This window comes from Myotis lucifugus, unplaced genomic scaffold (assembly GCF_000147115.1).
Source record: "Myotis lucifugus unplaced genomic scaffold, Myoluc2.0 scaffold_0, whole genome shotgun sequence".
Lineage (NCBI taxonomy): Eukaryota > Metazoa > Chordata > Mammalia > Chiroptera > Vespertilionidae > Myotis > Myotis lucifugus.
Genome location: NW_005871048.1, coordinates 63,158,088 through 63,182,719, shown reverse-complemented (window position 1 = coordinate 63,182,719; position 24,632 = coordinate 63,158,088). Strand labels below are relative to the sequence as shown.

At 39.5% G+C, this 24,632-nt stretch overlaps 1 protein-coding gene across 1 annotated transcript in view; it reads right to left on the bottom strand.

Moving 5' to 3' along the window:
* Window positions 1-24,632, bottom strand: part of DNAH5 (dynein axonemal heavy chain 5) — a 212,465-nt gene that overhangs the window by 111,017 nt on the left and 76,816 nt on the right. The window contains 13 exon segments of the mRNA XM_023752286.1: window positions 1,349-1,548; window positions 3,332-3,572; window positions 4,295-4,533; window positions 4,851-4,913; window positions 6,848-7,066; window positions 9,031-9,266; window positions 9,813-10,014; window positions 14,130-14,263; window positions 18,835-18,922; window positions 19,014-19,204; window positions 20,825-21,067; window positions 21,719-21,884; window positions 23,349-23,494. Coding sequence (XP_023608054.1) covers window positions 1,349-1,548; window positions 3,332-3,572; window positions 4,295-4,533; window positions 4,851-4,913; window positions 6,848-7,066; window positions 9,031-9,266; window positions 9,813-10,014; window positions 14,130-14,263; window positions 18,835-18,922; window positions 19,014-19,204; window positions 20,825-21,067; window positions 21,719-21,884; window positions 23,349-23,494 — 2,368 coding nt within the window.

The following is a 24,632-nucleotide window of genomic DNA, read 5'->3' as shown; positions in this document are numbered from 1 at the left end:
TTTCTTTACAACTGTATGTTGCTGGCTTTTAAAATGATGCTGCCAAGTGATTAATTCACCACCATGTATTGGACATTGTTAGACTAACATTTTCCCTTTTGATCCAGAGCATAGAGAGGTGGGAGACACGTCCCCTGAGGAGCAGGGCAGGCATGAGACTGGACTCCACCCAGCTGCCACCGTATAATTCTGGTCATTGTTGCTACCACCAAGAGTAATAGGCTCGCTGCTGAGCTTCTGTGTCTTTTCCATGGTGTCCCTGGTGTTCCTCACACAAATCCACATTTGATGCCATTGGTAAGCAAAGTTTCTCCATCCCTAATTTTTATTTCATTTATATGCGTGCCTTTTCTATCACCCTAGGTTGTGTCATCTTCCATCTATCCCTCATTCTGGTTGGGTATGAGTATTAACCAAATTTGTTAAATCTCACCAAATCCTAAGTAGTTCAGACTCTATGTTACCAAAGGTCTAAATCTCTAAGACCCGATTCTATATTCTATAGCATTCATTTCAAATACTTAGATGTACCCAGTAAGTGGAAAGAATAAGCATTTTAAGTAGTTATTACTCCCTACATTAAAATTATTGATACATATATACACAGAGAAAAGAGTAGCATTTTAAAGATAGAATAACAATAATCACATCTCGTTGGTATCCACATTCTACACAATTACCATATATTTGAGAAGATGCTAGTGGACAAAAGTTATTTCAGAAAGAGTAAAGGGAAGTAGTAGCCCAAGGAAATGCCAGTTTAAGAATCTATGGCTTGCAAAGCCAAAGCGTGTCGGCCTTGCTGTTACTGCCAGATAGAAGTGTTAGACTGGCATTAGTCTGTACTGTTTTACTTTTCTTTGAGAATTAAATTCACTCAGTATCCTGATCATTAAAGTATGTGCACTTCTAGTCCATAAAAATGTGGGCAAAATGGTTTTCTGGGCCGAATGATTAGTTTGAAATTCAGAATAATCCTTCCCCCACCCCGGACTGTAGAGCCTGCTGAGCTGCTGGCTGTGCAGTGAGGCTTGTCAGCAACAAGGCTGAAATGTTCACAGATCCAAGAGGCTGACTGCATGTTGCGGATTGTATCTATTGATATTCTACTCTCCTGGACCATTAGTCCAATGGATGGTCTCACACACAATCTACAAATAGAGGACAACGAAATAAAAACAGTATCATACATGCTGTGCCAAAAGCTAAAATTAAAGCCAGTTTTGTTAATATTGAATAAATTGTAAGAGGGGTATTGTTGCATTTTTACCATAAGCATTCGTTTCCCTTGAAATGCTTGGTCTTATGGTTCTCAAACCTCAGGAAAGAAAGATGGAGGTGTTCCTACCTATTGCTCAGTAGGGAGCCCAGCAACATCAAGCTGTCCTCCATGCTGGCGATGATTTCCGAGGTGCTGTCTCCTCGCAGGAGGAGTTCTCCGCGAGTTTTAAAGCTGCCAAATGTGAAGGTTTTGCTGTCCCATTCGTTCACCACTTGCTTCAGCTTTTGCTCAATGTCTCTCTCTTTCACGGCACCGATGCAGATGTCCTAGAAAGTTGCAAGCCCTCCCTTTATCACATGAACGTCACGCATGCTTCCCAAATAGTCTAGGTCCCATAGAGGGCCTATCTTCACCTTTTGTTTCACATGTATCTATAAATACTCATGTTCCCAAATCTAGTAAATGAATAAGTTCTGCAGAGGTTGTGCACAGCATAGTGATTGTAGTGAACAATACTGTATTATAAACATTAAACTTGCTAAGAGACTAGATCTAACTACACGATAAAAGAGGTGTTCTAATGCTGCAATATAATTGCAATATACATGTATATCAAATCAATATGTTGTACAACTTAAACTTACACGAAGCTATATGTCAGTTATAACAAAATTTTTAAATTGGGATCAACAATATGAAATAACCTTTTAAATGTTGAAACTTTCATCAGACTCAAAATTTAATGTTTCTATGATTAAGTCAAATCAGTGCAATACTAGAGGAGGGTATTAGCAGGATTCTGATTTCCTCCCCACTCTGATCACTTTCCCAGTCTCCTCTGCAGCCTTCTCCTCTGCTGGACCAGTAATCCAGCCCTGCCTTTGCTCTTTTCTGGTCTCATGTTCCAGATGAGTGGAGCTCATCTGTGCCCATGTAGTCAGTAAGCTTTTGTATCTCCAAGTGAGACCTACATCCAAGTTTCCTACTGGGTTTCTCTGCTTAACTACATAAGGGAGCACCAAGCACAATTTGTGAAATACCAAACTCATGCCCAAAATCAAGTGGACAGTCTTTGTACCTGTCACTCAACCTGATTCCCTTCTAAGATTCCCTGTCCCAGTGATAAGTCCCATAATCCATCTAGATCTCTCAGGAAATCTAGACCTCATCCTTAGTCCCTCCACCTTGTATCTCCTACCATGTTCCCTCCATCACCAAATTCTACCCAATTTTACCACCTACAGATCTCTTCATCTTTTCTCCCCTCTCCAACTTAACTATCTGCCCACTCATCCAACACACCACTGAATCTTGCCTCAGATATTCTTATAAGCTCCCAATTGGTTTGCCCATCACCTCCCTTGCTATCCTCCCATCCTTTATCCACACAGCTAGCAGAGTGAACTTCACAAAATGAAAATCTAACCATGGCATCCCCTGCTCAAAGTACATATTCCAGATGGCTCCTCACTACTCCAAAGCCTAAAATCCATAACATGTTCTAGCCCACTGCGCCTGCCCTTTCTCAGCTATCTCCTCTCCCCCCTATCCCCATACCCCAGCCATTCTGGCCTTCTAATGGTCCCCCAAACACAGCTCAGATCCTTCACACATGCTTTTCTGCCTGGCATTGCCTTTTTTGTACTTTCCAACCCTCTTTGCACTTTCCAAGTCCCTCACCCCCACCACACAAGCACACTCCCTTTATCCAGCCAGTCAGATGCATCCAACCCACCCTCCTCTACCTTCATCACCCTTCCCTCACCTCCCAGACAGGTCAGCCCCTTCACTGAAGGAACTCCACAGAACATCATACTTTTCCTTCAATGGTATTTACTTTTCCTTCAACGGTATTTACCACAGCTTGTAACTGTATCCTTATTTGAATAAACATTTCATTAAACAAATTAATTGATTACCTCACATCCCTAGCACTAAGCACAAAACTTATCACAGCAACATTTGCTGAAGGAATTATGTGGATGCCAGGAAAATGGTCTTAATTGTCTTGGCATGGTGTCCGGATGCAACATTCCACAATGCAGGACTACTATCAAATAAATCCCGTGAGAGCTTCCAATCTCCCACCATGCATGCTACCTGCTGTACCTCTATTTCCTCTTTGTATTTCAGAAGAGGTGCCTCCATGATGTTCCTTAACTTAAAAGTTTCATTCCCCACATCCAGACTATGCCCAGTGAGAGCAGTTATCCTTGCCCAGTGCCTGTCCATCATGGCCTTGCTGGCCATGTGTTCCAGCAGGGGGCAGCACTCGCTGAAATCATCAATGGTCTTCTTCAGATCCAGAAAAGCCTGCCAGTCCTTTGCCGCCCGGGGCAGCTTCCGACATCTGCAAAGGGGAGGCAACAGGAAAGTTCATTCGCCTCTGAGCCCAGAAGTCTCCAGTCCAGGACTGTCTGCCAGCATCTCTATCAAAACTAGTCACTTCAAATATCACATTTTTAAGTCTCAGAAGTCAGAGGATATCGATTAGTCACATTTATATGATAAAAATTACTCCTCCCAGTCAGGAAAAAAATTTCAATCCCCCATAACAACTAACTAGATAAAAGGCATTATTTTAAAGGATAGAGGTACCTCCAGATTCAATTCAATTCTACAAACATTTCTTGAAACCCTATCAAGTAAAAAACACAGCAGAGAGTAACAGACTGTCAGACAAAAAATTACAACCAATGACCCTCCATTTTCTTTGGGTTCAATACTTAACAGGACCTAGAAAAACCATGGGCTCTTGCTTTTATACCAGGAAATCATCTTACTAAACCCTGAATGTTCAATAAGTATAATATAAATAGAGATCAGCTCCAAGCTGCAGAAGAGCCTCTGACAAGATTCATCTAGGTTTAAAGGGTGTACTTGTCTCCCTGTGTACACACAAGGGACAATTAATAAATGTCATTTGACAAGGGTGATGTCTAGCAGACAACTGCAATGCAGCGTGCCGTGCTTTCAAAACATCTGGAGGGAGAAGAGAACTTGACAGCCAATCAAATAAGAAAGCATTTGAGGTTCAATAGTTCTGAGCATGCTAAACACTGAACTCCTCACCTGTTCTGGAACTCTAAAAGTTCATTGTTGATTTTTTCAACATTTACTTCTGACCAGAGAATATCGTGGTAGCTATTTACAGCTTCTATAACGCTGTTGTACAGAGTGTATATTTTCTGGAGAAGATTTAGTTGCTTCTTTATTTCGAGAAGCTGAGGATACTGGGTAACTGGCAGACCAAAAAGCTCCTCTCCCCCAGTATAGGTGATGTACTTCCGGTAGATATTATCAAATTGATTCTAATAAAAACACAAGTGAAAATGTATCAAAATAATTTACACATGAACAAGCATGTAAATTTAAAAAAAGACTGGCAAATCTCAATATATGATCTCTGAGCACATATACAGAGAAATATCAAATGAATGTAATTAATTACATAGAAACCAACTCTACCTGTAACCATACCAAATCATATTTTTTAAATGTAAGTCCATACCATTTTACACAATAAACTTTTCTATGTCAATAGAGAGGGAAAAGGGAGTGTTTAAAACACATTAAGGTTTTGGTTGTTTAGAAACTAAACAGGTTTAGTAGAAACTAAAAAGGTTACCTGAAACATGATAAGCCTATCACTGGCTTCCTGGGGTTTCAAGCCGCTAGCCATTGGGCCATTCTGAAACAAACAGTTAAGATAAATATAAAATAGAATGAAGTGTTTGCATATAAATTCCATGAGCTCAAAGTATTTGAACATCAAAGTTCGTGTTCATGCATGTCATATACATGACTGGAACCAATTTTTATTTTAAAAGGTCTCGGGAAAGTAACTCATTTGGAAATATTTTCAAGTCTAACTCCAAGTTACTGATGCAACTTCCATATGTCAAGAAATTCTGAAAATAAAAATCTGCACTATTCATTTCTTAGGTGTCAAGGCACAGACTAATAACTGCTCCATAAAAAGCACATATAATATCTGGGTTTTTCGTTGTTGTTGTTTTAATTTTTTAATATTTTTTGTTGATTTCAGAGAGAGAGGGAGAGGGAGAGGGGGATAGAAACATCAATGATGAGAGAGAATCATTGATCGGCTGCCTCCTGCATGCCCCCTATGGGGTTTGAGCTCACAACCCAGGCATGTGTCCTGACCAAGAATCAAACCGTGACCTCCTGGTTCATAGGTTGATGCTCAACCACTGAGCCACACCAGCCGGGCTAATGTCTGGTTTTGAACTAAAGCACTAATGCCAAAAAACTCACAGATTTAACCATTCTAACATCTATGCATAAAGTAACCTATAATCTTAACATTCCAATCAGGTTTTCTCACATTAAAGCACCTTAAATATGTGGATTTCTGTGCTTCTTCTCCCATGAAGCTAGTGCAGGGGTCCAATTCCCTAACTTTGTTAACTTTGTAGTTTGGTGTGCTAGTAGTTAATAGGAACAAATGCTACCCTATGCTCTACATATTTCTCTTCCATAGCATATTGTACTGTAGTCGGCTAAAATGGGTCTCATTACGCATCATACTCCCAGCAGAAGGTTCTACACTAAAACTCATATATGTATGAGAAAATATGGACTCCATCTGCCTTGTCCATTTTTGTGTCTTCAGCACCAAGGGCAGTGCCTGGCACATTCTGGGTGCTCTACAGCACTTGTGGAACTAATGAATGCTGTGGGGAGGGGAACCATTTTAACTATACGTAACTTGTTTTTGTCTATGCAAGTTTAGAAAGCTATCAAACAACTTCAGTCACAGTCCAATGACATAATATAAATAGCACTTTTTATGGTATTTTTTTTCTTTCTTTATTGATTAAGGTATTACATATGTGTCCTTATTTCCCCATTCCCCCCCCACCCCACCCCTGCTCATGCCCTCACCCCCCTGGTGTCTGTGTCCAATAAATAGCACTTCTAAATTTCCCATTTCCTATTAAAATAATTCTAATGAACTATAAGAGAAAAAAATTGTGGATGGGAAATAAAGGCCTGTGCTCTCATGAAAATAAAATTCCCATTCCCAGGGAATTTCATTAAATTTTACACAATCTTTAAACAACTACATTTTACATCCATGCACTCATATTCCCAATTACTAGGTATGCATGCAAAAGTGGGACAGTGAAGAAGGCTGATAAAAAAAAATAGATTCATCTGAAAAGTGGTGTTGAGAGCTCTATGGACACTCTGGATTGCAAGAAAGATAAACAAGTAGGTCCTAGAGCAAATTAAGCCTGAAACATCACTCGCGGCAAACATGACAAGACTGAAGCTGTCCTACTTTGGGCACATCATGAGAAGGCAGGGTTCTTTGGAAAAGACAATCATGCTGGGTAAACTGGGAGGCAGAGGGAAAAGAGCAAGACCAAATAGGAGGTGATTGACAACATGAAAGAAACCACAGGCATGTGTCTACAGGAGCTGAGCAGGGCTGTTGAAGACAGAACATTGCAGACATCACTCATTCATAGGGTGATCAGGAGTCAGAGCCAACTCAACAGCATGTCACACACACACACACACACACACACACACACACACCTGCATGCTCTATTCACTCTTCCCCAAAAATACACAAAGAGAAGGCTAGTGTCATACCAAATCATAGTCCAAATAGAACTGCTGACAGTCTTGGAAGAAGACCTCCACAGTACTAATAAGCTCTTTCCTGAAACCAGGCTGCAGTGAGGCTAGTTCATTCTGAACTTCACTGGCACGTGCCAGAAGCTTCTCCCAGGCATAATGCAGAGTATCAACTTTGTCCATCTCCTCCTTTGCTATCAGAAGCCCATATTTGTTAAGTAGGGCATAGGATTCCTACACAAAAGAAGAAAAATTTAATTCCTATCAATCAGGTACATATGTCTACACACAGTCACTCATTAAGCATTTAGAACAGAAAAGATCAGCATGATCGGGACCCGCCCATAGAGTTCTGGTCACTCTATTTGCAAACGGTAAAAGCTTAAGTGAGCAACTGAGCCCTTTAATTTCATTTCCTGATTTGCAAAATGGGAAAATTCCCTGGCTGCTTCACAGGGATTTCTGTGAATATCAAAAAAATATATCATTTTAATGCAATTTGAAAACTAAAATCATTGTACAAATTACAGGTAACTGTGCTGTATTTCACTTGCTAGTGAGATGCACAAGGTGTTCTTGAATCAGAGCCTGGTCATTGCCCTCAGGATGTAAATTCCTGGATGACTCTCTTTGCCAGAAGATTAAAATGAAGCAAAGGTAGATTTTCATGAGAAAAAAATTTCCCTAACTATCCCTGGCCCCTTCCTACCATGACTCCTCCCCATAGAGGTAGGAAGGATATATCACCATTGATTTTCAAAAAGACTGTTGCTTTGGGCAAGCATAGCCCCGTGCCTCTCTCCCCCTTCCCTCTTTCTTCTTTTTGGCATACCTCTGATCGGCACCCCAACCAATAAAATGGAGCAGGTTACAGAGGCCTACAGCTGCCCAACGCTGCCTCTGATGGATGAGTGAGTCCAATTCTGGGATTTAGTATTCATAAGCCCTGGTGTGTGTAGAGTGGGGGTGGCGGGTGTAATGGGAATATGAGAGTTGTACACTAGATCATGTCTTCCAAATAAGTTCTAGCCATAATAACGATTGTACTTTGATCTTGACTACTTGACTATAGTTTTGTCTTAACTCTCAGGTGGAGAAAACAAGGTTGTCTGTTACTGGGCCTCCTCTTCACACCCCAGGGACGCCCCTGGTCCTACACAAAGCAGGGAACATCTTTGCCTTGATGTTCCCATTCCCAAGAAGAGCAGAGCAGATCACGTGATTTCCCAACACAGCAGAAGTGCAAATGTGCTGTCACTTGTACCACATTCACGGTAATTTGACATTTCTAAAAATTCAAAGAGGGGTCCAGATAATGTGAGACTAGATATGATCCTGAGCATCAGAGTGTAAGTCCAGGCAATCAAGTTACTGTGTGAGGAACAGACAATGTTTTTATGTCTGGAATTGTTTTAATGCTACAATTATACTAGTCTCATTTAAAAGAACAAATATAGTGGCAGATTGCTGATAAAACATTTTCATCAAGAAAAGATAGTATGATAATAAAAACAAAAGTAATGTGCAACACTAATCAAATTGTATAATTTTTTTGACCCTCAGTTTCCTTGTGGCTAAAGAGGGGGTTGCAGGAAGAATTAAATGAGTTAACACATGAAAGGACACTGCTAGTACCCCATCCGGGTCCTGTTTACCAGCACGTATTTGCATCCCCAACTGCTGAGAGTGTTCACTGTAGGATCATGCTGCCCTCTTTCTAGAAAATTGTCCTCAGCTGAATAGGAGCCTTCTCATGGGGAGATTATGGTCGATGGTCAACAGACATGGGGGTACAACGGGCAGTTCCCTTGTCTCAATGTGGAAAAAAACTGTGTGGTACAATCCATGCTCTATGGCTCCCTGTGGGATCAGGCTGAAGTCAGTCTGCAGCTAAGACCATATCTTCACTTAGTTCCCCCCAACCTGACCTCATCCTTTCCTGTTTCCCTCACTCCCCTTCTCCAGTGAATATTCATCAATAAATCACTTGTATAGAAATCCTCATCTCAGGCCCTTCCCCTAAAGGTCTAATACTGATCCACAGAAGGCACCCTATAGGGATTAGTCATCATCTTTACTGAAATTGCTGTTCTTAAGTTTAGCACCCAGTAACTCCAGTCCAGACCTGGTCAGTATTTCAGCTAATCTCACCCAACCTGTGGAGATAATTCTATAATGAACAAATGATTATCAATTACCTCGATGGGTCCTATTTGGAAGTCAATGACAATCTGCTGCTCCCTGATTTCCTTCAGGGCCACCATAGCAATCCGAATATCATCTAGGTCTTTAATTGGACGATTCAATTTCTTACTGAACTCTTCAACAAGTGCAAAAACGTTTTCCATCTCACTCCTGTATTTTTTGTTACAGTGACGGCCGATGACAACCATCCAGGCCTTCGTCTCAGCAGTCAAGGTGAACTTCAAGTCAGCTATAAAACCCAAGTGTCCACAGTTCAGTTTGAAAACTTTGAACCAGTATAATAAGACCCCATGCAACTGCATGTGCTAACCCTCTAACATGAAAAAAATCAAACTGGAAAAAAATTATTTTTCCTAATCATTATATATTCATTTATTTTATAAAGCTTGTTTTCTAGCAATTGAAAACACATTTCAAAATGCTAAAAAGGAAACACAGTACATATCAAAACCGTTGGAGGTAAGTAAGCCTGACGTTTGTTACTGTTGTTTATTAAAGAAAGGATAAACTTTAATTGCAAATATCACAGATCCCCTTTCTCTGAAGTAGCATTTATTTTCAAGGTTTAGCAGCAAAGTATTCAAAATAGTCCAGAATAAATAATTATGCAAAAGGGAATTAAAAACAAGTCTACAAATTGGTCTTAAAGCTTAAGGCCTATAAAAGGAAAGTCAGTCTTTAAGATAAGCTAAAACTCTCTGGAGTACTAATCTCCATAAAGAGACAGAACGATACTGTTGAATTTTTATGGCTGTCTGAAAGAAAATGAACCAACCTGTGTACAGAGCAATGGTGCCCACACAGATATATTCAGGCTCAGCATTAATCTTCTGCTCTAGGTTTTGGAAATAGAGAATCTGGGATTCAAATTCAGGAAGCAAGGGGTTTTTCATAATAAATGTCATGAGGGTTTCTTCTTTCTCCTTTTGCCAAATGTGATTGTAGCATTTGAAGCAATCCATGGATGCAATAATTTCCTAGGATACAAATAAGATTATGTGTGTTGAGAAAGAAGAGTCAGAAATGGCATCATGAACAGTGAGTATTTGCCAACTGTTGATGGTTCCCATGGATTCATTAAAATGTTTAATTAGTGAACTGGGTGATTAGTTGTAAAAGCCACAGAATTGGGACTATATACAATAGTGTAAACAGTAACCCAAGACTAGTAACCGTGGAAATGGGACCATCCATAGCCAAAAAAAAGTAGGAGAGTCTTACGGACAAGGCCCTCTTGATGGCAGCTAGACCTCAGATAAAAAAACCACAGCTCAAGATCATATCATAGAGAATGAAGGGGAATATAAGTTTTGGGGGCTAGCAATCTGAATCTGTGCCAATAACCTGTATTCTGACACATACTCTTGCTAGTAGATAATTAGCTCCATTCTTATCTGTAATGCCTGTCGTGCCTTGCAGAACCTGTTTCCCAGAATACTCCCATTTTACAGAGGCCATAAACCATGAACCATACACAACTCCCAGAGGGGGTTGTCAGCACTGGCACCAGCCAGCCAGGCCTTTGGGTGTAATCTCACTTCCCCCACCCCAACCCATGGGGGCTGCAAAGCCCGGGAAAAGTCCGGAAGCCTGATCCATATTTGGGGGACAAAGAAACTAAAAGGGATAAAAGGAAGGCTTCCTCCATACTCATCACTCAGCCTTTGGAGGCTGATTCCCCTGAGTCACCGCACTAGTGAATCTGCAATTCTGCATGAAAGGCTCCTCTTCTGAATCCTCTGAGTGCCCGACTGATTATTCCTCTGCGCTGCCTGGCAGCTTACCTACAACAAGAGTACTATGGGAAAAAGCACTCCAAGATCACTCTCTCTCCCTCACTTCAATGGAAACCTATAGATTTGTTCCTTAAAGTCAGAGAGTGGAGCATAGATCTGGAGAGGCAAATAACATATCCAGCATCAAACCCCACTGCATCAAATCACATAAAATGTATAAATTCATTCGATAAGGACTGACATTTGTATATTAAATCTTCCCATCCAGGAACATAGCATGTGTTTCTAAATCTGCCAATTTTTTTAAAATTCCTTAAAGTTTAGAGTAATCTTTCTCCCACCACTTTGTTCTGTACAAGCTAAAGCAGCAAGCCACAGCAGGGTACAATCCTCTGTGCCACCTCCCCCTCCCTCTTCTTCCTTTTGGGCCAATTTGGTCACCACTTTGTTTTGAGAATGTTCTTTGCACAGTTCGACCTGAACTTTAAATATTTTATCCTTATTTCCATAACTCAGCAGCTTTAATGGTTTCTTATACTACCTTCTAACAAGTATCTTTCACCTTTTGATAGTAAAGTTCCATACTTCTTTAGAGTGTTATTAAATGGGTTAATATTTTACTATGTTTTTTATTGTTGCTATAATTTTTTGTTGCTATTCTGATTATGAAATTTCCTAATTTTTGTGTGTGTGCCTCAATCCTGCTTTACTCATAATCCCTATTTTATTAAATGTGCAAATTTGCAAAATGAAATTTTTAGGAACACTATTGCATTATAGTAGAAATGCCTATAGTTATCTTTCAACTGACTACCAATTTAACTCTTATTAGGCCTTATTTTTTTCAGATTAACTTCTTGGATTTACTTGGTAGATAATCATATCATCTACAAAGAATTAAAAATTTGTCTCCTCATTTATGGTAGTTATACATTTGGGAATCAAGTTTTTCTATTGGTTTACATTATAATTTCAAAGTTATATCTGCATAAGAATTTTTTATAAATTGAGATAAAATTAAAAATGCAATTATTTGAAAAAATAGAATATTATGAACAGCATTCTAAATGGTCCAATTATATTAAGTAAATTGCACCAACCTGTACCAAACCAAGGAGTAGTTTTACTTCAATTCCCAACATGTAGCTAAAATGTCCCTCAGAGATTCAGGTATAAGTGTTAAGACTTCTCACCCATTAAAATCCAGAAAGCTAAGCCTGTCACTGCTTGTCCCAACCACAACTGCTCCCCAAGCAAGGGCTGAGGTGTTGACATGAAGTGCCCAGAATGCATTGCAACAGCAGGTGTGTTTGGGAGAATGAATTACAGATTATCAAAGATCCCTGGATATAGGTAGACATTCCAGAATCCTGAGCTCTTGAAACTCCAAGAATTTATAATATTAAGATACACTCTAACTAAATGTTTTAGACTTTTATGTCACTCTTTATTAGATTGGAACTTGTTAGAGCAGAGGTAACCTAGAACTTAAGGGAAAAACTACATGAACAACCTATGTAGAGCTGTTTTCCTTATTTTTTACCAAGGTTATTTTGATTGTTTGGTTTAGCTAGCTCATCTTTTTAAGCCTGCCTAACAATGTTATAAGTTGATGACCCGTCTATGGAAATGCTGAATGTAGGTCAGGTTTAGACTCTGATATAATCAGTGATGGCAAGAGAAAAGGAGCTGGATCCTAGGATTTTCTGTGGTTGAGGGAGAACCATTCAGAAGGGTCTAAGGCTGTGGCTGGCTAGCCGTGTCTAGCCCTATGAAAAGCACACATATATTCCTCCAGAAACAATTTGGCCATCCTATCAAATTGGAAAAAGTCCTTCAAATTATTCTAAGTGCCAACCCTTTAAGGAAGACTAATATCTGTACATTTCCTTTACATAATAAAAAAGCAAATGTAATAAAAGTGACAAAAAGATAAGTATATTTGTTGCCAGCAGTATGTTAATTTCAATTGCTGTGACTTACCCTTAGATTTTCATAAAAGAGGCTACTTATGTTCAGAGAAATTAATGGACTTTATTACTGATTTGTCTTATTGTATTTTCCATGATTAGGAGACACTGGGAAGTATATGTGAATGTTCATTATAATCATAGAATACTATATTTAGTTTTACCATTTAGTATAAAGCTTGATAAACTAAGCACTAGATGAATATTTGTTAAACTGAATTATGTGAACACTGTCTCTAGGGCAAAATTAAAGACAGGACCTTCAATATATTAAGAAAGGAAAATTGGAAATGCATAAATGCAAAAACTTCCAGTTCCCTCAGGAATACATTAAAATTAAACTTAATATCCCCTCGTATTTTTACAGCAATGGTAACTTTTCAAAATGCTTTCAAAACAAATGAAATTCATTCCATAAAAACTAAGTAATAGAGCCCTGGCTGGGTGGTTCAGTTGGTGGGAGCATCGTCCCGTACACCAAAAGGTTGCGGGTTCGATTCTCAGTAGGGGCACATATCAAGGTTGCGGGTTTGATCAGTCAGGGTGCATACAGGAGGCAACTAATTGATGTTTCTCTCTCACATTGACACTTCCCTCTCTAAAATCAATGAACATATCCTCAGGTGAGGATTCTTTTTTTTTTTTTTTAAGGAATAAGAAAAAGTATTTACTGAGTGGCAACTATTTCCTCGACACAAAAACCATTTTAAAGAATCAACAGATCTTAGTGACAATGTAAATATATTTTTAAGTAGAAATTGACTTCAGGACTTTGAATCTTTTTACTATAAGAACAGATTTGCCCAAACAAAAAAGGGAAAGTTAAGAATAGGTTGGCAATAGTAATTAATTCAAATTTACCCCCATAACTAGTGTAAGTTTGCATTGATAACACTAATATTTTCTTTATTTTTCAGTATTATCTGATTTCCACTTGGCAATATACATAAATTTTCATCTGATATTTAAGATTTGCCTCAGTACACAAATATGAAAAATTGACTATAAATTTTATTCTATTTCAAATGTACTTGTATCACCGACTCTATGAAGGTCAATTGTAACACCAGTCTGACTTGTGGTTTGGAACATATCAAAAAAATTTTAAGTTATATTTATTTGAACTAAATAAATAAATAAATAGGTAAAGGCACTAAAGAGAACACAATATAAAACATAGGAATATTATTTCTCTTTCACGTTGCAATCTAGAATGAAAAATCTTTAAATAAACATTTGCTGTGTAGATACAAAGTACCATAAGCAGCTCACTGAATTCACAGTTGGTGGGACTCTGGCTACACGTAGGACAAGCTTGTGGTGTTCAGCTTCACACAGGCACATGTTATGAAGCAAGGGGCCCTGGCTACAAATCCTGTGACCTACCTTCTTGGTGGAATTGATGATAGTGCCGAGCACAGAGACTAATTTTACAATATCTTTGTTGTCAGAAACACTCTTATAGTAGTTCCTGGGTTGCACAGGAATGGGTAAGTTCACAGATGCTATCTCAAAGGTATCTAAAAGCAGAAAAAGAGAAAAAATGTTTATATCAACAGCATAACAAACATACTTTAAAAAGAGAAGGTCATTTCTATAATGGTAAAGTAAGGACCTTTGAAAACATTGGGAAAAAACTGTCAATATCAATTTCTCAGAACTCTGGAAATTATCCAAAGCTTGCAACAATCCAAGAAACATTTGTTTAGTCAAGAAAAATACTAAATCCTGTAACAACAGTGAGTTTTGTGGTGTTTTCACTTGTTCTATGCCCACTGTCCCTTCACTGGCTAGGCAGGAGCCTCAAAAAACAACAGCCATACAAACACTGTGACTGTGCAAACCATAGCCTAGCAGTCAGCAGAGGAGGCCAGACTGGGTTTGGAACTCCTCAAGAAGTCCCATAAATTATCACTATTTGACCAGTCTGGACACTACCTCGCTACCTCGAAAAGCCCCATTTAAAGAGTTTATCTTTACTTCACCTGATTCAAAACTCACTGAGTGTGGGGGAAAAAATCCCTATCTCCAAGGAAAAACTAATCAGCAACAATTGTTTAACTTTATAGCTGCCTGAGGCAATGCTATTAGTTGGGGGGCAAACAGGAAGCTAGCCAAAAAAATTTAAAGATCTGGAAATGAGATGTCCATCAGGGGTAGAGTGGGGGGTGGGGGTATTATAACACCCTGACATATTCCTGGAGCTCAAGGCCACATATATGTACAGAGCTAGGCACATGCCCAGGAGAGACCTAAAGATGCCCCAATATTTTAGCTCTGGCTGAACTTGAGGCTTGCACAATCAGTAAATAAAGACTAAGGCAGTGTTATAACTTATTGAGCTTCCAGGGTGCCCTACACATAGTGCTCCAACACACACACACACACACACACACACACACGCACACACGCACGCACACACACACAGTGTCCCCAGGTAGAGGGTGGAAGACTTACTGGTTCAAAGCAATAAAGGAAATCTCTGTGCAAGCATTAGTTGAACACTAAGCAAATGAAGCAGAGATTACAACAGTACACACCACAGGCAAGACAAATTTTATAGAATTAGTCCAGGAAAGTCAATAAAGAAACAAACAGTAACAACACCAGACCCCGGGGGGAAGATAACCAGATTCTCAGAGTTGCCATTTTATATTCTTTAAAATATCAACTTTTCAACAAAAAATTAAATTGTGAGACGTGCAAAGAAACAGCAGAGTGGTGCTTGCACACAGGAACAAAAGCAGCCAACAGAAATTATACATGAGAAAGCCCAACCAGTGGGCATATAACTCAGCAATTCCACTTAGAGGTATATACCCAAGAGAAATGAAAACTAATGTCCGCACAAAAAATTTGTATGTGAATGTTCATAGCTGGATTATTCATAATAGCTAAAAAATGGAAACAACCCAAATACCCATCAACTCGTGAGTGAATGAATACAATGTGACATACCCATATAAGGGAATCCTTTTTATCAGTAAAAAGGAATAAAGAACTGATGCATGCTGTAGAATGGCAAATCCACAAAGACAGAAAGTACATGAGTGGTGCCATAGGCTGTGGGGAAGAGGAATGGGGAGTGACTGCTAATGGGTACAGGGTTTCTTTTGAGGGTGATGAATATATTCTAAAATTAGATAGTGGTGATAGTTATAAATACATAAAAACTACTAAATTGTATGCTTTAAAGGATAAATTTTGTTATGTAAACTATATCTCAAAGCTATTATTTTTAAAAGATGTGGCTTATTTCTTTTGTCATGACAAAAATATATATACAATTTTTATTGAACATTTTTTCTTCTGAATTTAAGATATAATCATAACAACATATTTTAAGTTTAGAAAATTCTGAATTTTCAACTATTCTAGGAAGTAAAGCAATGTTTCTGCATAATATAAAAGTGACATTAACACAATAACAATGTATGCTTTTTAGCTAAAATAAATAAGTAATATTGTAAGTTGTGAGTAAAGTTGTCTTGAGCTGTCTTTACCCTCCTCAGTAACAGACTGTTCTAAAGAAAAACTTAACTTCAGTTTCTTCCTCATGGTTAGTTGATTTATTGTCTCAGGACATGAGCACTAATTGAAAATTACATGGGGTCTGTTGTTTGCAGGGCTGCTTTAAAAGGAGTTTGCAGAACTAAAGACAACATCCTATCTAATAATAGACAAACATGGTAATTAACTGTACCTCCGACACGCTTCCCATTGGCTAATCAGGGCGATATGCAAATTAACTGCCAACCAAGATGGCGGCCGGCAGCTAGGCAGCTGAAGCGAACAGGAGGCTTGCTTGCTCCAGTGAAGGAGGAAGCCAAGGTTCCGGGCTGCTGCTGCTGGGCTCTGAGCTTGCACTCTAAGCAACTATGTTGCAATTATAGAAGCTAAACAAACCCCAGAAACCTGCTTTCAGCCAGCCGGCCAGCTGGAGTTGCAACAGTGTTTCAATTATAGAACCCAAACAAACCCAGATACCTGCTTTCAGCAGCCGAGGTCTCAGAGCTGGAGCCGAGCTTCAGAGCTAAAGCCGGCTCTCAGCTCCAGTGACAGCCATAGAAGGTAAATAAATCCCAGAATTAAAAAAAAAAAGAAAAAAGGAGAGGTTGGGAGCTTCAGTCACCTGCCAGCCTGAAAATGGCCCTCAGCCCCTCACCCAGACTGGCCAGGCACCCCAGTGGGGACCCCCACCCTGAAGGGGGTGTGACCAGCTGCAAACAGCCATCATCCCCTCATCCAGGCTGGCCAGGCACCCAAGCGGGACCCCCACCCTGATCCACGACACCCTTCAGGGCAAACCAGCCGGCCCCCACCCGTGCACCAGGCCTCTATCCTATATAGTAAAAGGGTAATATGCCTCCCAAACCCGGGATCAGCGGAGCCACAAGGCCTCCCAGCACCGGGATCAGCGGAGCAGCGAGGCCTCCCAGCACTGGGATCAGCGGAGCCGCGAGGCCTCCTGGCCCCTGGAGCAGCGTGACAGGGGGCAGCGCCCAAACCCCCTGATCGCCCTGCGGCTCTGTGTGTGACAGGGGGCGGGGCCACAAGCTCCCTATCCGCCCTGCTCTGGTCATGACAGTGGAAGGCGCCCCAACCCCCTGATCGGCCCTGCTCTGTGCCTGATAGGGGGGAGCTCCCCAACCCCCTGATCGGCCCTGCTCTGTGTGTGACAGGGTGTGGCGCCCCAACCCCCCCATGGGCCCTGCTCTGTGTGTGACAGGGTGTGGCACCCCAACCCCCGCATGGGCCCTGCTCCGTGTGTGACAGGGTGGAGCCGCAACCTCCCCATCGGCCCTGCCCTGAGTGTGATAGGGGGGAGTGCCCCAACCCCCTGATCGGCCCTGCTCAGTGTCTGATAGGGGGGAGCTCCCCAACCCCCTGATCGGCCCTGCTCTGTGTGTGACAGGGTGTGGCGCCCCAACCCCCCCCCCCCCATGGGCCCTGCTCTGTGTGTGACAGGGGGCGGCGCCCCAACCCCCTGATCTGCCCTGCTCTGTGTATGACAGGGGTTGGTGCCCCAACTCCCCTATCGGCCCTACTCTGTGCATGACAGGGGGGAGCTCCCCAACCCCCTGATCGGCCCTGCTCTGTGTGTGACAGGGTATGGAGCCCCAACCCCCCTGATGGGCCCTGCTCTGTGCGTGACAGGGGGCAGCGCCCCAACCCTCTGATCGGCCCTGCTCTGTGCGTGACGGGGTGGCGCTGACAAAAATATACATACAATTTTTATTGAACATTTTTTCTTCTGAATTTAAGATATAACTCATAACTGAACATATTTCGAGTTTAGAAAATTCTGAATTTTCAACTATTCTAGGGAGTAAAGCAATGTTTCTGCATAATATAAAAGTGACATTAACACAATAACAACATATGTTTTTTAGCTAAGATAAATAAGTAATATTGTAAGTTGTGAGTAAAGTTGTCTTGAGCTGTCTTTACCCTCCTCAGTAACAGACTGTTCTAAAGAAAAACTTAACTTCAGTTTCTTCCTCATGGTTAGTTGATTTATTGTCTCAGGACATGAGCACTAATTGAAAATTACATAGGGTCTGCTGTTTGCAGGGCTGCTTTAAAAGGAGTTTGCAGAACTAAAGACAACATTTAATATAATGAGGAACCTGCAGGTCATATGCTCCCTAATTTTACAAAATTCAAATGAAAACCATGGGTTGTACGGCATGTTCACACATCACAGGATGTTGGCAAAACAGACACATAATGGGTTGAAATGTCTCTTTAGTATCAGGAAATATTCATTGTGATGGTGACAAGTATCTCTTTAAACAGAGAAATTAAACCCCAGTTCTCATCATCACATTGGACCAGAAATCAATGATGCACCCAAAACTGTGGGATACCCATGAGAGGTAAACTATCTGTAATGGTCATATTAAAACACATGGATCTTTATATTTTATACACTTAAAATGGGATCATAGATTAGTATTCCAACCTATTCTGATTTAAGAACCATATTCCAATCTATTCTGATTTAAGAATTGCATGGAGAGAACATGCATCTTAGCTCAATAAATACTGCTTACAATGACTAGTTAAAAAGAACCAAAAGAACATTTACCTTGAGGTTCGTTTTCTCCCATTTCAACATCAGAATCACTGTCTTCCTTATTCTGCAAAGCAACCATTTTTCTTTCATGCATCTTTCTCTAAAACATAAAAGGACATTTGTCAGTTCAGTCTCATCTGTAAAAGATTTTATTTTATTCCATAAGAATAATTTCTTCATCCCACACCCACCTTGGACCATGGCTCACTGCTCCACTGTCTAACCCCCTTAGTGACGTTGACGATGCACTCCACAGCTTTGTTCAGCATTTGCTGTACATCCTCCAGGGCAGGGACCATGGCAATGTTGGGAATGGCCAGAGTGATGCCTGCCCGGAAAATGGGCCGACTGTTCGGCTTCATCTGAGATGCACTGTTACTATCTGAGTAAATGGAAAACAGGGCAAATTTAATCTTTTTAACTTAAAATGAGATTTTTTTCATTATTAACCAGAAAAATTAAAATACCTAGAACAATATACGTGTAACAAGTATATACTCAGATAAATATTTGTTGAATGAATGAATGAATGAATGAATGAAAACTACTGGAGGATCTAGTTTGGTCCATAGAACAGAGCAGCTCAATAGTACCCAAGCCATTTTCTGTTGATTACAATTTGTTGGTATACCTTCCATAGATACCCACTGTGTGGGATCAGGCCTAATTACCCAAACTCTTATCTAAAATACTGAAAAGGATACTGCCCAAGTAATAGGATGCCAACAAATAAGTTACATGTAGAAAAAATAAGCAGGGGATTAAGAACAAGAATAATTATCAAATCAAGCCAAAGTCAGAACAAATGACCAGTTTGGATTTTCAAATAAAACATATGCCTTTCCTGCCACAATTTATATAATTTAAACTCAGAGCAATTAAAAGTGGAGAAAAAATAAAGTACAACTCACAATTTATATCCAAGGGGCTTTTAAAGTTAGATAAAGGTATATGTATATAAATATGGGCGACTGTGTATATGTGTATGTGTGTGTGTGTGTGTGTGTGTAACTTTATATACTTATATTGGAAATGCCCAAAATATATAAAGTTGGGAAATAAATGTGATTTAATTTTCAGCATATCAACCAACATTTGTTCTAATACTATGCCTGTATCAAAAAAAAAAAAGAACTATCCTCCATTGCAAGTGAAATAAAACATAATGAACCAGTCCACCAATCAAACAATTATTTCAGTGTTTCCATTTTTCAGTTATTCACTTTTAATTAAAGATGCTTTCTCTTAAATGCCAATATTCAAAATAAATAAAAAGGTTGTATGATCCTATTATTTTCCCATTTGAACTAATTACTGTTTCTCTTTTTTTACTATTTTAAATTTTAAATTTAATTTAAGAATGTCTGTAGATTTGATGGATTTTTGTAACCCATCTGGGAAACACAACACCTGTTTCTGAATTGTGCTGAGGAAGAGCTGATTGTATCGATAATGAGGAAACCAGCTGGAAAGTAGTAAATTGACACAAAATTAGTAAAAAAATAATAATAATAATAATTTCTGCTTTGAAGAGCATGGCATTAATAAGATCTCTCTCACTTTATAAGACTGGCTAATCACCTAATAATTTAACAATGAAATTATCTTTCCATATATCTCCTTTTTAAAGTATGCGGGGTATTTTTCTTTCACTAATTCATTTTACATTTTCACCTTGTTACAAAAAGATTAAAAGTAATGCCAACTATTATGCTATTATCAAAAGCTAAATGACCTTAAGCAAATTACTTAACCTCCCTGTGCTCTGGTTTTCTGTTTTAAATTGAGGATAATGATAGTATCTACTTCAGAGAATTGTTGGGGAAATCAAAGTTCACGATGTATAAACTTACAAGGAGACACTCAATAAATGTGGGCTTTTTAATTATTTAGATTTCTCACACACACACACACACACACACACACACACACACACACACACACACACACGACCAGCCACTATGCCTGGCCAGCCAGTAAGAAAATTCTGTGGGATTATTACCCCGGAAGCTAATCGTGTTGGATGAATGAATTCGCTTGCGAATGGCCTCTAGTGTATTCCTTGTAACCTTCAGAAGAGCATCCATGTTTTGGTGATTGAAATGAGAGAGCAACTCGCAGGCTTCTTCCTCTAAGATCTCAGTCTCTTTCTTCTTTCTCGTGATTGTCGTCAAAGGCAGGAAGCCTGATTCAGCATTAAGGGAAGATGTCGAGGTGTCGGAATGTCCTTCTCTTTTTGCTGTTACTAGATGATAAAGACAGAGGGGAGAAAACATCTGTTGCAAGAAATAACAATAAAGTACATGCAAATTTGATAACACTTAAATGTCACACTTCTTAGAAAGTGAGGCCATCAAAGGACAGAACATGGAAAATGTGTCACCAGGTGGACTGATGGAGGCATCTCCTCCTCAGCATGAGGAACAGGAGGAGAGTCAAGAGCAATGACTGAAAAGCAAGATTGGGCCTCAGGGGCCTGGGTTCTGGTGCTCTCTCTCTTCCACCAAGATCCAGAAAACCTTAGAGCTTCCCATCTCTGCCTTCCAGTGTTCTCATCTCTCCCACAAAAGGTTTGCTCGAGTGCAGATGTACTCCCATGGAAACTCCCAAACCATAATCCCTACTACTCTATTGATAAGGAGAAAAAAAGCCCACACTCATAGCTAAATGCAGAGAGCTAACAAGAGCCAATGCAAATTACATGTTTAGAGAATTTAACAAAAAACAATGTAATTAATGACACAGGGTCATTGCATAATTTCATATTTATAAACATTCTTATAAAATTGGGAGGGTGTTTATAGAAGTGTGAAATTAGTTGCTATGCAGAAAATGTAATTTTAGTTAACAGTAATGTCCTAGAAAAACAAGACCCTTCCACTATCCCATCTTTTACCTGAACTTTTGTTTTTTGAATCAGCACCATTCACATTGGAGACTTTTTCACTTTCTTCTTTGAATGGAACTTCCACATCTAGCAACATATTTATTAGCTCATTGACTGCTTCCTCCACTAATGAGCTTTTAAAGTGTAGTATCTGAGCACCATTTACACAAAGATCCTATAAAAGAGTTAGCACAGCGTCACATTTGTTTATCTAGCTTTTGAGAGCACATCAGTAATAGTAGTAATGCCATAGGTTCAGCCTCCAGATGAGATTTGGGCCTCCAAAGATGCTTAGCCACACCCCTCACACATGCCCAGACACGGCATAAGGAAAGGTGTTAAAGACAAAGGAACCAGCCAGTCAAAGACAAATACCATATGATTTCACTTATATGTGGAATCTAATGAACAAAATAAACTAGCAAAATAGAAACAGACTCATAGAAACAGAGAACAGACTGACAGCTGGGTGAAAAAAGGTGAAATGATTAAAAAAAATAACTCATAGACAGACAACAGTATGGTGATTAACAGAGGGAAAGAGTGTTGGGGGGTAGAAGAGGGTAAAGAGGGGGTAAATGGTGATGGTAGGAGACTTGACTTTGGATGATGAACACACAATACGACATACAGATGATATATTATAGAATGGTACACTTGAAATCTATATAATCTATTAAACAGTGTCACCCCAATAAATTCAAAAAAATTTAATTTAATTATTTTAATTATGATCTTCTAAAATGTAGAAATGTGGGACTAAGAATAAAATGCATAGGTTTATAGTTCTTATAATTCTTATACATCAAAAACAAATATATAAATTATACACAAACAAATAAGAAACCAGTAAAATTCAAATAAACAATATTAAGTTTACTATAAGATTCATGGAGTATTCTGCTGGAACTAAAGGGTGGGTGTTAAGAGTGGGGTTGTAGAGCCGCAGATTCAATTTTATATATAAAGCCTATACTTTCGGTTCAATAATACTAATAAAAGGAAGGTCTGCTTACACAAATAGGCTTTAAAATTTTCATTAATGCATTTAGGCTTTGCTTGTTAGTGCAGGCTATTCAGATCCATGAATAATCAAAATGAAGGCCTTGTTTTAATACATTAATGGGTAAAGAATCTGTAAGGGTAGAGGAGAGGAAAGTCTACACTGAGCCATTTGGACACTGGCTCCACCTTGCCCAGGTTTCCCAGCAACGGCCCCAGAACCCAGAATGTGTGCCACTGAACACCAGCTTGGGAAACGCTGCTTTACAGAAAAGTTCAAAGAAGAAATTCTGCCCAGGAACTGTTTAAAACAATTGCTTTATTAATTAATCCTAGCTTACTAGGAGCTCTTCAGCTAAATAGCTCTATTTTTCAACAAATATGAAAAAAAATGACAAATGTGTTCCATGCAATTCCTTCCTACTGATTGGAAAGGAAATGACTTGTTCCTCATGTCTAAGGGACTCCCTACACACATTCCTCTTCAGTATCATCCAAAGACTCCATGTTTAAATAATATCTATTCCTGACTAATCACAGGAAGAGAAAAAAATTCAATTTATGCTTCAAAAAATGCCCTCTATAGAAAAACGAATCACAAAACAATGTTTAATAAAAACATTAATATTCTAGTAACCTTTGTCATTTGGAGAAACTCTTCGCAGGGAAGCGGCTCCTCCTGGGGGAGCTGACAAAGAGCCGTGCTGCTCATTTCCTCCAGAACCGCATCAATGCGGAACTCGATCAAATCATTGACCCTGTCAACCAGCAATTCCAGGTCCTCTGTGGAAAAAAACAGAAGTGAATAAGAGAGATTAAGCATTTTGTTGTGTTTTGTTCTTTTTTTTTTTTTTTAATCCTCACCCTAGGATATTTTTCCATTGATTTTTTGAGAGAGTGGAAAAGAGAGGGAAAGACAGAGAGAAATATCGATGTGAGAGAAACACATCGATTGGTTGCCTTCTGTGAGAGCCCTGACCAGGGCCCAGGGCTGGGGAGGAGCTGCAAGAGCAGTATGTGCCCTTGACCAGAATCGAACTCCGGATCCTTCGGTCCACAGGCTGACGCTCTACCCACTGAGCCAAACCGGCTAGGGCTTGTGTTTTGTTCTTAAATCAACATTGGATTAAACTGCAGTAGTAAAACCAGGATTAAAGTCACTCCATACCAGTTTCAGTCTTGGTTTTCTCACACTATTCTTTCTTTGGCCAGTTTTCTAGTTTTCTCAGCCTACCTAACTCTGACTCAGACTTGAACATTCGGCTCAAATGCATCTCCCTGAGGAGGCTACCTGTGAGCTACACATACTCGTTCGGCCCCCTCCTCTCATACCGACATTGACCCTGAGCAGCCTTCCGTTCCTACATGTACCACATGGTCTCCTCTTGTGTCTTATCTTCTGGAATGCATACTTTTCAACCTTGCATCTTCAACACTTAGTCCAGTGCCTATTCCACAGGAGGTATTCAACAGATCCTATTGAAGTGAAATTCCTTCAGTGTTTCTTTTACTGTCACTACCATAAGGTATATTTTAAGTTGTAGTGAACTAATATTGAACACTAAGTTCTATGGACAGAAAGGCCAATTGTGAAACAAATTAACAACTTTACTTCCAAAGTAGGAATGGTGGTTAATGGATTGCCATCTATGAAGTAAATACATTTTTTCAACATTTCTCATAGAGTCAATTCTCTTTTTTTTCCCCTGATACTACTTTCTTCTAGGAAACTAAGTTAAAATTAAATACAGAAAAATCCATGTTATATACTCATGGTGTATCAGAGATGTAAACATTTCCTTAAATAAATACCTGTACTTCCTAAAGAATAAGCCCTAAAAGTTCCAATCATTTCTAAGCTAATTATTAAAGAGGCTACTCGAGATACCAAATAGTTCCGCCTGGTAAGCTTACTCATTAC